The sequence below is a fragment of the Littorina saxatilis genome, linkage group LG7, assembly GCF_037325665.1.
Source record: "Littorina saxatilis isolate snail1 linkage group LG7, US_GU_Lsax_2.0, whole genome shotgun sequence".
NCBI lineage: Eukaryota > Metazoa > Mollusca > Gastropoda > Littorinimorpha > Littorinidae > Littorina > Littorina saxatilis.
In genome coordinates, this window is record NC_090251.1 from 49613560 (window position 1) to 49628448 (window position 14889).

Consider the following 14889-nt stretch of genomic DNA (forward strand, 5'->3'; position numbering starts at 1 on the left):
GCGGTCTGCTTGTTGTTGCTCAGAACAATGTTCTTACCGTGGTTGTCATGGAAACTGAACGATCCATGGAGCTGCCCAAAGTCATCAAAGTAAATACCTATCATTCTATTAAAAATCGTCGAATGGAACGATCAACAAATAATTCTTTGTCTTTTAAAAACAACTCAGTCACCCGGGCCTTAGCTCAACCTTGCATAATATAATTATCCTAAGCATATCCTTTTGCTGTTTCTTCTTCCACCACTACCATCGCTTTAGAATGACTACTATATAACTAATGATGAAAACCACAACAACTACCACCGCCACCACTACCACTACTTTTGCACACTCGCTATAAACCACTGCTGATCCTGTAACTCCCCCTCTTATATCTTTCCTGTTGACACTACTGACATCCATAGCTGCAGGTGCTACTACAAATTAAACATATGAATGATTTACAAACTACCAAAAAACACAGAATCACAGAGAAGCAGACTCACATTACTGATAGCAGTGAAGACAGCAGGCACAGTGTTGACTTGACCCAGCTGAGCCAGGTCCTGCTCTATGCGGGTCACGACCCCTGGGTCAATCGCCAGGCTGACCTTCGATATGACCTTGGCGTTGGCGGGCAAGGTGGCGCTGCAGTCGAGCTCCTGGATTCGCTTTTCCATGGATGACATCATGTCGTTGACAACGTCACCTTTCTTCGACCCTTTCGCTCGCTCTATGACAGCTTTGTGTGACGTCAGCTTGCTTCGCTTCTGCAGCAGGAAGCTCTTCCCGTCCTGCACCGCTTCCTTGTCGTCAGAGATCGCGCCCTCAGCCAGCTGCCCGATGCGACGACGACAGGCGTTGAGCGCCGCCTGCAGACGGTCCAGGTCGGCCTCCATCTGTGCCACAGACTTCTTGGTGCGTGTCTCCGTGTCGTGCAGGTGTCGCTCCAACTCGCTGATGGCGCGGTCTATCTCCGCCTCCCCCGCGCTCAGTCTGGCCGCCATCTCCGCCAGCAGTGCACGTGCCTCTTCAGTCTTCTCCTGCAGATCCTTCAGCTGCGGGCAGCCCCTGTGTTTTGACGAGGCGCACAGCACGCAGACGGACAGACCGTGGCTGGGGCAGAACAGCTTGCACGTTTCCTCGGGATGCGCCGCGCAGGTGGACGGGCGGCTAGCGGTCAGTTGCTCCGCCGTCAGCGAGGTCAGGTCCTCCACCTGGTGATGTTTGGTCACCGACATTTTGCCGTGAGCTCTCTTGCAGGCCTTACAGAACGTGTCCCCGCAGTGCAGACACAGAGAGGTGGCCGCCACGTCCTCACACACACAGCAGCTGTGGTCCTTGCTCAGCAGTCGCTGCGCCTCCACTAAGGCGGCCATGGCCAGGTCTGTGGGGAATCTCTCCACCATGACCTCCACACTGCTGGCCCCTCCCTGTCCCGCCCCTCCCTCCACGATGGCACACCTGCAGAGCGGGCAGTGGGCCTGGGGCTGGGACTGCAGCCACGACAGCAGGCAATGGCGGCACAGAAGATGGCCGCAGGGCAGAACTTTGGGCTCCCGGAACTCCTCGTGGCACACGCTGCACTCTCGCTCGTTGGCTTCCTCGATCACTGAGGCCGTCGCCATGGCTGATCCGTTAGTCCGTTATGTATTGAAGCGTGCAACGGTCGTAGTGGAAGTTGTCCACAGTTGTTGTGCAACAGATATCTCAAAATTCTTCACTTGGAATTACGGTTCTATGCTAGCAGATTCGCGGAGTTAAGTCTTTGAGCTAACCCTTTCCTTTTCGTTTTTGACTCACAGCATTTCTAGTCTCTTCGTGTTTGCCTTCATTACTTCACATTTTGAGTGTTTTAGTGGTGATGCTCAAGGAAGCCTTTTTTCTGCCTGCATAACCTGTAGGAAAAAATACAGAAAAATAATTAAAGCTGAATAAAACCTTGCCGACATCCAAAATGCGGATGATCGTGACAGAAAAATAAAATACAAATTGGCTTCATTGATATTAACACGACACAACTTTCACCCGTAAATGCTTTGGGTCACATTGTCCTTATAAACAGGGATAAACGCCGTAACATTCTGTACGGGACGTCAACGAGTACACATGGGTGTGTGTATGTGTGTGTGTCAGTGTGTGTCTGTGTGTGTATGTGTGTGTGTGTGTGAGTGTGTGTGTGTGTGTGTGTGTGTGTGTGTGTGTGTGAGAGTGAGTGTGTGTGTGTGTGTGTGTGTGTGTGAGAGTGTGTGAGTGTGTGGGTGTGTGTGTGCGTGTGATTGTGTGTGTGTGCGTGCGTGCGTGCGTGTGTGTGTGTGTGTGTGTGTGTGCGTGTGTGTGTGTGCGTGCGTGTGTGTGTGTGTGTGCGTGCGTGTGTGTGTGTGTGTGTGTGTGTGTGTGTGTGTATGTGTGTGTGTGTGTGTGGTGGTAGGGGGGGTGTCTTCACGGCGTTACTATTGGAAACATTTAGGTATTTCAGGATTTGGAAAACAAATATGTTGGTTTAGCGTGACGTGACCACACACAAATGATAAGGTCGGTAGGTAGGCTTTTTTTAAAATTTTATTTTGTATATATATAATCTAGTCGACCTCATAAAAATATGAAAATATCACAAACACCATTTTGTTTCCCTTTAGTCTGGGTATGGTTCGCAACATGTGCCAACAGGTTTTTGTTTTGTTTTGAGAAATGAAAAAAGAAGTTTCAGGGTCGGCGGGAAAAAATAGGGTCGGTCGAGTTACCCTGAACCAACATGTTTTTTTGTTGGCCTTAGGTGAAGTTTTAAGTTTTCCGTACAAAAAATAAAACGGTTTAAGTCGCGCCTCAATATCAAGATGCACGCTGAAAACCGTCATCAGGTGAACATTCTTTGATTTTCAGATTTGGAGCTCATGCATGGGGTCTAACCAATCTTAACTATTTTTGATGCGCATTTTAGAGGAGAATGCTATGGCGCAAAATAAAAATAAAATAAATAGAAGTTACAACAAACGTTTTACTTCTTAACAAACTTCAGTGTTTCTTCTTTCACAAAAACACAATCACAACCGAAAAAACACAGCATTCATCCTAATTTTGTCAGTGTTACGAGATAATTAGGAACTACATAAGGGAGATCGGAAGAATCTCCACCCTTAATGCACCAGGCGCAGCTGGGATTCGAACCCCGAACTTTCCTCATTGAAGGCATACCGTCTGAACCACTGACAAGATTATTAGGGGAGACCGGGGCTAGTCCGCCCCCGGGGCACATCCGTCTTTGTCTGTTTATTCTTACGTTTGCCACCTTTTAGTCTTTCACACCATGTGAGAATGGTGTCCCTACTTCCCGCCATATCCTGCAGAAGTTCAGAGGTTGCGCGCCCATATAACGTGAGTACAGATCACAAAAAGTGTTTTTCTTCATTTTTGTAACATGAATGCATAGCAGTTGACTTAGGTTTTGATGCATTACCTCTGAGAACAAATACTTAGTCTTGGTGTCGAGTGAAAGTGCGTTAATTAAGGTCGAGTTCTGACGAAAGTTTTGCTTCTTCCTTCCCATGTTGTGCTCGCTATCTGGCACTAGAGTTGCCTGCCCGTGCGGGGGCAAGTCCGCCTATTTGTCATGGGGCAAGTCCGCCATGAAGAATGTGCAGGTGTGGGGAACAGTCCAGTTTACATCTGCCATAACTGTCAAGGGCGGATCTGGGCGGGGGGGGTTACACGGGTTACGTAACCCCCACCCCCACCACCCCAAAAAAGAGGTAATTTATTGGCTCAGGATGCACCAGATAGCTCTATTTTGCTTCTTTGGATAAAAAATTGTCCGGGGGGGCATGCCCCCGGACCCCCTAGAGGCTTAGGCGCCTTCGGCGCCGTCAACTTGTATCTTCGCAGTCATTTTGTAACCCCCCCCCCCCTCCCCATCCAAAGGGAATTGATCCGCCCCTGACTGTGACTCTGATGGTGACTCCATCTATTCTCGATGGTAAAGATTGCAGATTCATGTCTAAAAAAGACTGACGCCGATTTGTGTTACATTCTTTCGACATTATTTTGTATTTTGTCATTGGCATTTTTGAACCTAAATATTGAAGGGAATTAAAAACGCTTTCCCACTGATCGGGTGCTTGTTTGACTGACTGTGTGTGCGTGCGTGCGTGTGTGTATAAAGCTTGCCCACTACTAGTCTTGTACCTACTATGGGATGAGAGCGGCGGACTTGCCCCACCCTGTAGGCGGACTTACCCCGACTTGGGGCAAGTTCGCCTACGTTAGGGTAGGTCTACTTAAAGCAGTATGTACAACAAATGTTCATGCGCTAATAAAAACTGTCTGCACATTGATATCAGCTACACATTTGTCTTGATGTAAAATAAAAAATCAGTCTTCTAGTTCATCAAACTCGCCAGTTATGCTACCAAAAGCATAAAAGTAGGCGGACTAGCCCCGGTCTCCCCTGCAAGGTTATTCAAGTTATTACAAGGTTATTATTGCGCACGTCATTTCTGAAGCTATACTGTGTAGGCCTACTAAGCTTGTTCACGGACTTTTAGTTTTACTCTTACAACTTGACTTCAGAGAAACCATCACCAACATACGGCTGAAGCCTCAACAACGCATGGGCTACCGTCCGCGATATACCAGTGACCCGTCTGAGGTGAAATCTGAGTGAAATGACTACTTTGACTGTATAACTCTTGCCTGTTCGATCTTTCTCTGACAGCAAGCGAGACAACTCCTCCTTCTGATACGACAATAACAAAACTGTAATGGTCTCCCTTGGATCGGACACGGAAGTCCGCCTGAAACTGTAGAGTAAGTACACTACAGTCTCTGAGCCCACTAACTTGATTTCGGCCTTACAATGATATTCACATCAGACATGATTAAAGACTGATTGTGTACCACTGACGCACAGTCTACTTTAACAAAATACATCACGATGTGTATGTATCGGGGGTACCGGGTGTGCATCACTGAGTTGCAAGCACAAAGTGACAAACTGAGGCAGCACGGAAACCAAGTCTCAGTGCGTAATGCTTGCTGGTCTTGCTAAGTCTACGGTCTGTAACATTAAAAGAAATGATAAAAGAAAGAAAACCCAAAACTGATAAAACAGATTATTTCACATGCCACTCCATTTCGCAATACGCACTCACAGTCACAAATAACTTGACTTGGGTTTCCGAGAAGAAATAAAACCGAAAGTAGTCAATGTTCACATTAATGCAGTGAAGGAAATACCAGGTAAGGGGAGTAAAAACATTGAATAGATACACTAATAACTCAAATTCTTACCTTTAAAGTAAGTGCTGGAACATGGAATAGAATTGCCTTGTCGGGAGGGAGTGGCGCGTCTTCTTCTCTTTTTCAGTAGTCTGTCGTCGTCAGCGGATTCTGGCATACGGGCGAGTTTGTGGCGAGGCCGGTGCTCAGGTTTATTTGGCCCTCCATGTGCTTTTGCATAGTGTTGTGCCAAAGATATCAGTAGAAGATCTTTGGTCGTGCCAGTTATGTATTTGATCTTATTGCATTTGTTTAGTTGTCTCTTTCTTAGTTTCTGTTGTTTATCGTTTTCGGTTGTTGACCTTTTTATTTTATTTTATTTTTTTTTTTATCTATATCAGTCAGTTTGAGCGATGTAAAAACGCAGTCAGTGTGACGTGTTGTTTCTTATAACAACCTCTAAAATGAATCAAACATAACAGCCAATAGCCGGGAAAAGGCAGTAGCCGTGTAAATATATAATGTGAAATCTCCTAACGCAACAATGTAAGCCTTTGCCTACTGTATTCAAACAGAAGTCTTTTGAAGGGTAGCATACTAAAAGCAAGCACCGTCTATGTGTCAATGCAGACGATTCAAAATGGCGACTCGCTGGGGAATCTGCAGTGCTGGGCTGATCTCGAACGACTTTTGCTCTGCTCTAAAGTCTTTACCGAGCTCAGAACACGAGGTGAGAGGTAAACACGACTTAGACTACACGTATGTATTGCTGTGGCATGCTGTTGTGTCTCTAATGTATGCACAAAAGCCTTGCTGTTGCACTTATAAGAGCGTGACGCAGAACTAATGATTTTGTGTACTCTGCCGGTGAAGGGGCGGGGAGTGGGCGGAGGCGGCGGTGGCTAAAGGGGCAGGGGTTAATGGTTTACAGATGTTGCTCATGTTAAGTCATCGTTGTGGTTGTTGTTGTTGTTATATATAGATAGATATAGAAAGAAATTCTTCAAATATCGATGCACAATGCAAGCTTAACAAAACCTCCAGTGGCGGCCTGAATGTACAGTGAGTCTTAGTATCGCACTGATAACAAAGGTAACACACCTTATCAGCCATATAGCACTTTTCAGTGTCGTTTCAATACAGTGGAACCTCTGTTTAAGACTGACAACATTTCAGAAAACCAGATCTTAAGTGGGAGGGAGGCCTAAAATGGAAGTAAGTTTACAAGGTTATGAGTAGAAAATCAGAAAAGCCATGTCTTATAGGGGCAGATCTTATAACAGGGGGGGGGGGATGGGGAGGGGGGGGGGGGGACGACTGTACTATAACTTGCAAGCACATGAGCCTTTGATCCGTTGGCGGCTCAGCCTGAACATATAGGTCAAGGTTGATCTCATATCGTTGTCGCAGTACGGGCACACTACACAATTCAGATTATTTGGCATATTCTTGAATATAAATTGATGTTATTTGTATGTATGCAGGACAGGCGCTGCACTTCAGTTTTAATTTAGATGTTCTTTTTTGTTGTGTGTGTGTGTGTATACGTGTGCTTGCATGTGTGCATGCGTGCGTGCATGCTAGCGTGCGTGCATGCTTGCGTGTGTGCATGCATTTGTGTATGCGTGCATGCGTACGTACATGCGTGCGTGTGTGCGTGCGTGCATGTGTGTGTGTGTGTGTGTGTGTGTGTGTGTACACAGGAGAAATATTCAGAAACAATATTCATTATCACCTCTTAATTCCCGCAAGCTGGTTTTAAATTGAACAGCTTCTTTCAAAAGTTTCCCGCTTGCAGGTTGTAGCAGTGGCAGCACGACAAAAAGAAAACGCTGAAAAGTTTGCAGAGAAGTATGGCATTCCAACAGCTTATGGATCCTATGAGGACCTGGCCAAAGACCCCAATGTTGGTGAGCTCATCAGTTTTCACTTTATGCAATGCACCAGCTTTTAGTGAATCAAGACCAGATCGAGTAGCCTAACTGCAGTAAAACTAAAGGTTGATTTGAAAGCACAGTGATTTTGTATATAGTTGTGTGTGTGTGTGTGTGTGTGCGTGTTTGATCATGTGTGAGTGTGTGTGTGTGCGTGCGCTTGTGCGTGTGCGATTGTGAATTTGTGGGTGGGTGTGTGCGCGCGTGCCTGTGTGTGTGTGTGTCTTAATCTTCTTCTTCCCAGTCATGAACTGTGTCCTTTTGGAAGTTTTAAGTTCAGCATGTTTGATTGTGTGTATGTGTGTGCGTGTGTGTGTGTGTGTGTGTGTGTGTGTGTGTGTGTGTGTGTATGCATGTGTACGTGTGTGAGTGTGTGTGTGAGTGTGTAGGTACAAATGAAGATAGCATTATCATGTACATATATATAAGTGAAGAATCTAAAAACAGGCCAGGTACGTTTACGACACCTTTAAATTTTAATTGTAGACAAAATGAAAATTCACTAATTAAGTGTTACCTGTGTTGAAAAACAAGATACTCAACAGACAGATCTTGATAATGATGGATGATCACATATCTCTTGATGTTGCTTCTTGGAAGTCAGGAAGCATGCTTTTTAATGTGTATGCATGTACTATTTTCAGAAATTGCATACGTTGGAGCTATTCACCCAGTCCACTTCAAAATCTGCATGCTGTTACTTGAACACGGAAAGCACGTGCTGTGTGAGAAACCGCTGACCTTGACCTTGCAGGAAGCCAAAGATGTCATTGCTAAGGCCAAAGAGAAGAAACTGTTCTTCATGGAGGTACAATAAGTTTCTTGAATATGTGGGACAGTGTAAGCAAATACACTTGCAAGTTTCATGTTGAAAAACCTTGGCGGTGAAAATTACACGCTCTTTGTATTTTGACCAAATATGACAATTATTTTACACAGATCGGGACAGTCAGTGTTCCCCTGAGACCGCGCCAAAATAGCATTAATATGAATCAATCAATACACTTTCAATTTCTATGTTGAAAAAAATTGTACAATTAGTGAAGATTCAGTGATGTTTACGTTTGTACTGTAGTACATGTATAACAATTGTAGGCAAAACCCGATATAAGTCGCAGATTACACTTTCAAGTTTTATGTTAAAAAATGTTGCCAGCAAAGGACAAGTGATGTTTACATTTGGACTTTATGGTGACAATTGTAAGCAAACGCTGGTATAAATGGCAGAATAAAATTTCGAGTTTTACACTTAGAGATTAATTTTAGTGATGTTTACATTTGAGCGTGTTTTGACATTGCAAGCAAAACTTGGTATTATATAGTCACAGAATACATACTTGTTTTAATATCATGTTCAAAATATGTTGGCAGAGGGAAGATGTATTGGTGTTTACATCTTGGACTGTGCATGAATATTAAACGCATTTGAGAAGAAGAAAAACAAACAAACTAAACTTTCTTTTGCTTACAGCCTTGTATCAGTGTCTATATAAAAGATATAGGTGAATGTTAAAGTATCACAGTATTGCGACCTCCAGAAATCTGAGAAAACTAGGTCTTAAAAAGGAGGGAGTCTTAAAATGGGGGTAAATTTATTCACAGAGGATATGAATAGGAAATCCAAAAAACTAAGGTCTTAAAGGGAAGAAGTCTTAAATTGGGGGGGGGGGGTCTTAAAAGGGGGTTCCACTGTACTCTATACCAATCATTCCAGCACTCAACCAGTCAATCAGTTAGTAAGATAAATCACAAATCACTGAACAAACAATTAACCCCCTACAGAAAAAAAGGCCTTGTTATTGCCACTAACTCGCTGCAACCCACTCGCTGCAACCTCGCGGTAGACTAGTCTACCACGAGGTTGCAGCGAGTGGGTTGTAGCGAGTGGGTTGTCGCGAGGTTGCAGCGAGTGGGTTGTTGCGAGTTTGCAGCGAGTGGGTTGTCACGAGTTTGCAGCGAGTGGGTTGTTGCAAGGTTGCAGCAAGTGGGTTGTCGCGGGTTTGCAGCGAGTGGGTTGTCGCGAGTTTGCAGCGAGTGGGTTGTCGCGAGGTTGCAGCGAGTGGGTTATCGCGAGGTTGCAGCGAGTGGGTTGTCGCGAGGTTGCAGCGAGTGGGTTGTCGCGAGGTTGCAGCGAGTGGGTTGTCGCGGGTTTGCAGCGAGTGGGTTGTCGCGAGTTTGCAGCGAGTGTGTTGTCGCGAGGTTGCAGCGAGTGGGTTGTCGCGAGGTTGCAGCGAGTGGGTTGTCGCGAGGTTGCAGCGAGTGGGTTGTCGCGAGTTTGCAGCGAGTGGGTTGTCGCGAGTTTGCAGCGAGTGGGTTGTCGCGAGGTTGCAGCGAGTGGGTTGTCGCGAGTTTGCAGCGAGTGGGTTGTCGCGAGTTTACTAACTGCATTATTGTTCCACTTCTAAAACTTTCAGGGATTTTGGACCCGCTTCTTCCCAGCAGTCTTACGAATGCAGGAAGAAATACAGGCAGGAAATCTGGGTCACATCAATTTTCTGCGTGCCAATTTCTGCGTTCCTGCCTCCTCTGTGCAACGCCTGACGAAGAAGGAGATGGGGGGAGGGGGTCTGATGGATCTGGGGTGCTACACCGTGCAGTACGCCAATCTTGTCTTCCGAGAACAACCCGAGAAAATCATCGCTGTTGGAGATTTGACTGAGGAAGGTAAGAGTGTAGTTGGTTTTATGTTTTGATAATCAACTAAAAAAAAAAATGTTATATACAAAACCACCCCTTTCAGCAGGTTATCCCCCCCCCTGCCCACACTGGTTATAGGACTGCCCCCCCCCCCCCCCCCCCCCCCCACCACCACCCTTTTAAGATTTAGCAAGAAAAACAACTGTGGGGAGTCTAATACACAGTAAATAACATACAATTTAAAATCAATCAAATATTGAACAAGTGATTGAACAGGCAAATCTACATGCTCACTCTGTACAAACAAGAAATTCCTCCGAGGTAGGAAAAACACCCCCGTCAAAGGGAAATAACCTTCTCAGTTGGTGGCAGTGACTGAGTGAGAATGGTTATTTCCCTTTGACCATTAAGATGTCCCTCTATAAGTCCTTGTATAATTTTAATCCACCAATAACTCCCTAACCGTGTGTTTGACTGGTCCCAATTTTTGTAAGGACCGTCTCAGGAATGTATAGAACCTGTACACCAAGTTTGGTGACGATCGGTCCGTTCATTCTTGAGATCTATATGCGAACACAAACACACAAGCAAACACATGGACCGAATCCAATAACTCCCTAACCGTGTGTTTGACTGGTCCCAATTTTTGTAAGGACCGTCTCAGGAATGTATAGAACCTGTTCACCAAGTTTGGTGACGATCGGTCCGTTCATTCTTGAGATCTATATGCGAACACAAACAAACAAACACATGGACCGAATCCTATACACACCCCTATACCGGGGGTGTAAAAATGGCCGCCACACAAGGGTTGGTTAAAATCTTCTGCTCTCATCAGCATGCCCTTAGTCAGACAAAGGAAGACAAGACAGGTTCTTCCTGTCAATTCATGTCACTGAAAGGTCGTGAGTTCAAATCTCGGCTGCAGCCGCCTGATAGGTTAAGGGTGGAGATTTTTTCGATCTCCCAGGTCAACTTATGTGCAGACCTGCTATAAGAGCCTTAAATTATCCCCCCTTCGTGTGTACACGCAAGCACAAGACCAAGTGCGTACGGAAAAGATCCTGTAATCCATGTCAGAATTTGGTGGGTTATAGAAACACGAAAATACCCAGCATGCTTCCCCCGAAAGCGGCGCATGGCTGCCTAAGTGACGGGGTAAAAATGTTCATTTTCATCAAAGCCGGCGGAGTTTCAGCCCATGAACGAAACAAACAAACAGTTCAGGTCACTGTCTTTGATCTGGCCAGGATTTATACACAGCATATGAGACCATCTCTTCACCTGCACAAATACAACAAAATAAATAACCGGACTGTAATGTTTAATTTTCCAGAAAACAGTGTTGACATGACTTAGACACAATTTAAGAGACACAGATGAATTAATCAAGGACCTGAGACGTGGGTTGGGGTTGGTGGAGGTGGTGGTTGTGGAGGTGATGTTAGTTACAGACAGTATATGCTACAGTACATATGTGACCCTCCACCACGGAATGAGTCGCATGTCACCTTTGCATGATTTTCATATTTTTACATTTTCCTAAAGAGATTTTTTTGCTCTATCCAGTGGTGAAAACCGTTTTAGAAAAGAGTGAAAACTGTTTGAGTTATAAGCCTGTGACTAAGGTGACCTTCACACTGTTACCAGACACTCCCCGGACTTATATTAAGCCGCTAGCGCAGAACCGCGCGAGGTGATATGCGACTCATTTCGTGGTGGAGGGTAACATATGTCCCAATATTGGAATTAATTTTTTTTTTTCACGATACTTTCTGTGCAGTGAGGGAATATTTTTCATGAATTTGTTTTTATGACGTCAGCGTCAACCTGCAAATTGAATTAATTCTGAATGTACCTTCTTCTTCTTCTTCTTCTTCTTCGTTCATGGGCTTAGACTCCCATGTACACTCGTGTTTTTGCACGAGTGGAATTTTACGTGTATGACGTACGGTTTTACCCCGCCATTTAGGCAGCATACGCCGCTTTCGGAGGAAGCATGCTGGATATTTTCGTGTTTCTATAAGCCACCGAACTCTGACATGGATTACAGGATCTTTTCCGTGCGCACTTGGTACGTCTTGTGCTTGCGTGTACACACGAAGGGGGATAAGCCACTATTGCAGGTCTGCACATAAGTTGACCTTGGAGATCGGAAAAATCTCCACACTTAACCCACCAGGCGGCCGCGGCCAGGATTCGAACCCTCGACCTTCCGATTAAGAGGCTGACGTCTTATCACCCCGCCACAGCGCCCGTCGTTCTGAACGTGATATGCACAGGAAGCGGTCAAGATGTCGATTGTTGGTATGTGTCCAAGTGGAGAGATGGTCTTATCCATTATTAATCCCTGGGCAGATTTGAGATAGTGAGCTGAATTGTTTTCATGGGACAGACACTACATGTGCCTATGATCACCAAGGTCCCATCCCTGTCCATCCCTGTCCATCCCTGTCCATCCCTGTCCATTCCTGTCCATCGATATCCCTGTCTATCCCTGTCCATCCCTGTCCATCTCTGTCCATCCCTGTCCATCCCTGTCCATCCCTGTTCATCCCTGTCCATCCCTGTCCATCCCTGTCCATCCCTGTCTATCCCTGTCTATCCCTGTCCATCCCTGTCCATCCCTGTCTATCCCTGTCTATCCCTGTCCATCCCTGTCCATCCCTGTCCATCTCTGTCCATCCCTGTCCATCCCTTGTCTGTCCATGCACATCCAGTTGTTAAGAATGCTTTTCTGCTATTTTGACCTTGTCATTTTTGACGAAAGCAGAAGAACTATGCTGACTGCACTTAGAGGATAGAGGAGCAATTAAGGGAGGCTATCCGTTTGTTTTGGGTTGTGAATCGTTACATCAGTTGTTGTTCTTTCTATTCTATCTTCTTCTTTTTTTGTGGCTTTGTTTATGTGAATGAAGACCCCAGGGTTGTTTCATCGCTGTTATTTTTCGTCTTCTTCGTTCACAAATGAGTACAGTATTTTCGGGTCTTTTTATTTACATGTCATTTTGTGGGACAGGGGTGGACAGGAGTGGGTGCACAAGTACAAGGGTGGGTCCATGGCGGTGTTGTGTTACAGCTGTGTTGACTGTGTCATTTTGTGGGACAGGGGTGGACAGGAATGGGTGGTCAAGTACAAGGGTGGGTCCATGGCGGTGTTGTGTTACAGCTGTGTTGACCATGTCATTTTGTGGGACAGGGGTGGACAGGAGTGGTACCTTGGTTCTAAAGTACAAGGGTGGGTCCATGGCGGTGTTGTGCTACAGCTGTGTTGACCGTCTCATTTTGTGGGACAGGGCTGGACAGGAGTGGTACCTTGGTTCTGAAGTACACGGGTGGGTCCATGGCGGTGTTGTGTTACAGCTGTGTTGACTGTGTCATTTTGTGGGAGAGGGGTGGACAGGAGTGGGTTCTGAAGTACACGGGTGGGTCCATGGCGGTGTTGTGTTACAGCTGTGTTGACCATGTCATTTTGTGGGAGAGGGGTGGACAGGAGTGGGTTCTGAAGTACAAGGGTGGGTCCATGGCGGTGTTGTGTTACAGCTGTGTTGACCGTCTCATTTTGTGGGACAGGGGTGGACAGGAATGGGTGCACAAGTACAAGAGGGGGTCCATGGCGGTGTTGTGTTACAGCTGTGTTGACTGTGTCATTTTGTGGGACAGAGGTGGACAGGAATGGGTGCACAAGTACAAGGGTGGGTACATGGCGGTGTTGTGTTACAGCTGTGTTGACCATGTCATTTTGTGGGACAGGGGTGGACAGGAATGGGTGCTCAAGTACAAGGGTGGTACATGGCGGTGTTGTGTTACAGCTGTGTTGACTGTGTCATTTTGTGGGACAGAGGTGGACAGGAATGGGTGCACAAGTACAAGGGTGGGTACATGGCGGTGTTGTGTTACTGCTGTGTTGACTGTGTCATTTTGTGGGACAGGGGTGGACAGGAATGGGTGCACAAGTACACGGGTGGGTCCATGGCGGTGTTGTGTTACAGCTGTGTTGACTGTGTCATTTTGTGGGACAGAGGTGGACAGGAATGGGTGCACAAGTACACGGGTGGGTCCATGGCGGTGTTGTGTTACAGCTGTGTTGACTGTGTCATTCTGTGGGACAGGGGTCGACAGGAATGGGTGCACAAGTACACGGGTGGGTCCATGGCGGTGTTGTGTTACAGCTGTGTTGACCATGTCATTTTGTGGGACAGGGGTGGACAGGAGTGGGACCGTGGTGCTGAAATACAAGGGTGGGTCCATGGCGGTGTTGTGCTACAGCTTTGACAACGCCCTTGGCCAGAATAACATCACGCTCTACGGCTCAAAGGGTAACCTCCAGGTACGTACGAGATAGAGTTTTGAAGGTAGAGGTTCCCGTCTGCCTATATGCTTTTATGGTTAAGTTTTGTTGGTATTTTTAGTGTGTGTGTGTGTGGGGGGGGGGGCTGCTGTATTAATGTGTGTGTGTGTGTGTGTGTGTGTGTGTGTGTGTGTGTGTGTGTGTGTGTGTGTGTGTGTGTGTGTGTGTGTTTTAGATGCATTGCACTGGATGATTGTGTTCACAAAAGTATGTTTTATTAACCTTGTACTTGTCTGTCTAGTTTCTATCTCCAGAAACATGCTCATACTTAGATTGAATCAATACCAAGACAACACTAACCAGGCATACAAGACGAGTAGATTGAATCAATACCAAGACAACACTAACCAGGCGTACAAGACGAGTAGATTGAATCAATACCAAGACAACACTAACCAGGCGTACAAGACGAGTAGATTGAATCAATACCAAGACAACACTAACCAGGCGTACAAGACGAGTAGATTGAATCAATACCAAGACAACACTAACCAGGCGTACAAGACGAGTAGATTGAATCAATACCAAGACAACACTAACCAGGCATACAAGACGAGTAGATTGAATCAATACCAAGACAACACTAACCAGGCATACAAGACGAGTAGATTGAATCAATACCAAGACAACACTAACCAGGCGTACAAGACGAGTAGATTGAATCAATACCAAGACAACACTAACCAGGCGTACAAGACGAGTAGATTGAATCAATACCAAGACAACACTAACCAGGCGTACAAGACGAGTAGATTGAATCAATACCAAGACAAC

The 14889-nt window shown here is 45.9% G+C and overlaps 2 protein-coding genes across 2 annotated transcripts in view; one reads left to right on the forward strand and one right to left on the reverse strand.

Moving 5' to 3' along the window:
- LOC138971998 (E3 ubiquitin-protein ligase TRIM33-like) overlaps positions 1 to 1876 on the reverse strand; it is a 3422-nt gene extending 1546 nt beyond the window's left edge. Inside the window, exons 1-2 of the mRNA XM_070344841.1 lie at positions 486 to 1876; positions 1 to 71 (exon numbers count right to left, since the gene is read on the reverse strand). The exon at positions 1 to 71 is cut by the window's left edge and continues 73 nt beyond it. Coding sequence (XP_070200942.1) covers positions 1 to 71; positions 486 to 1607 — 1193 coding nt within the window. The 5' untranslated portion in view covers positions 1608 to 1876. The remainder of the gene's footprint in view (positions 72 to 485) is intronic.
- Positions 1 to 14124, forward strand: part of LOC138971724 (trans-1,2-dihydrobenzene-1,2-diol dehydrogenase-like) — a 23525-nt gene extending 9401 nt beyond the window's left edge. The window contains exons 2-5 of the mRNA XM_070344518.1: positions 6992 to 7103; positions 7772 to 7935; positions 9542 to 9791; positions 13967 to 14124. Coding sequence (XP_070200619.1) covers positions 6992 to 7103; positions 7772 to 7935; positions 9542 to 9791; positions 13967 to 14109 — 669 coding nt within the window. The 3' untranslated portion in view covers positions 14110 to 14124. The remainder of the gene's footprint in view (positions 1 to 6991; positions 7104 to 7771; positions 7936 to 9541; positions 9792 to 13966) is intronic.
- Positions 14125 to 14889: the final 765 nt, after the last annotated feature.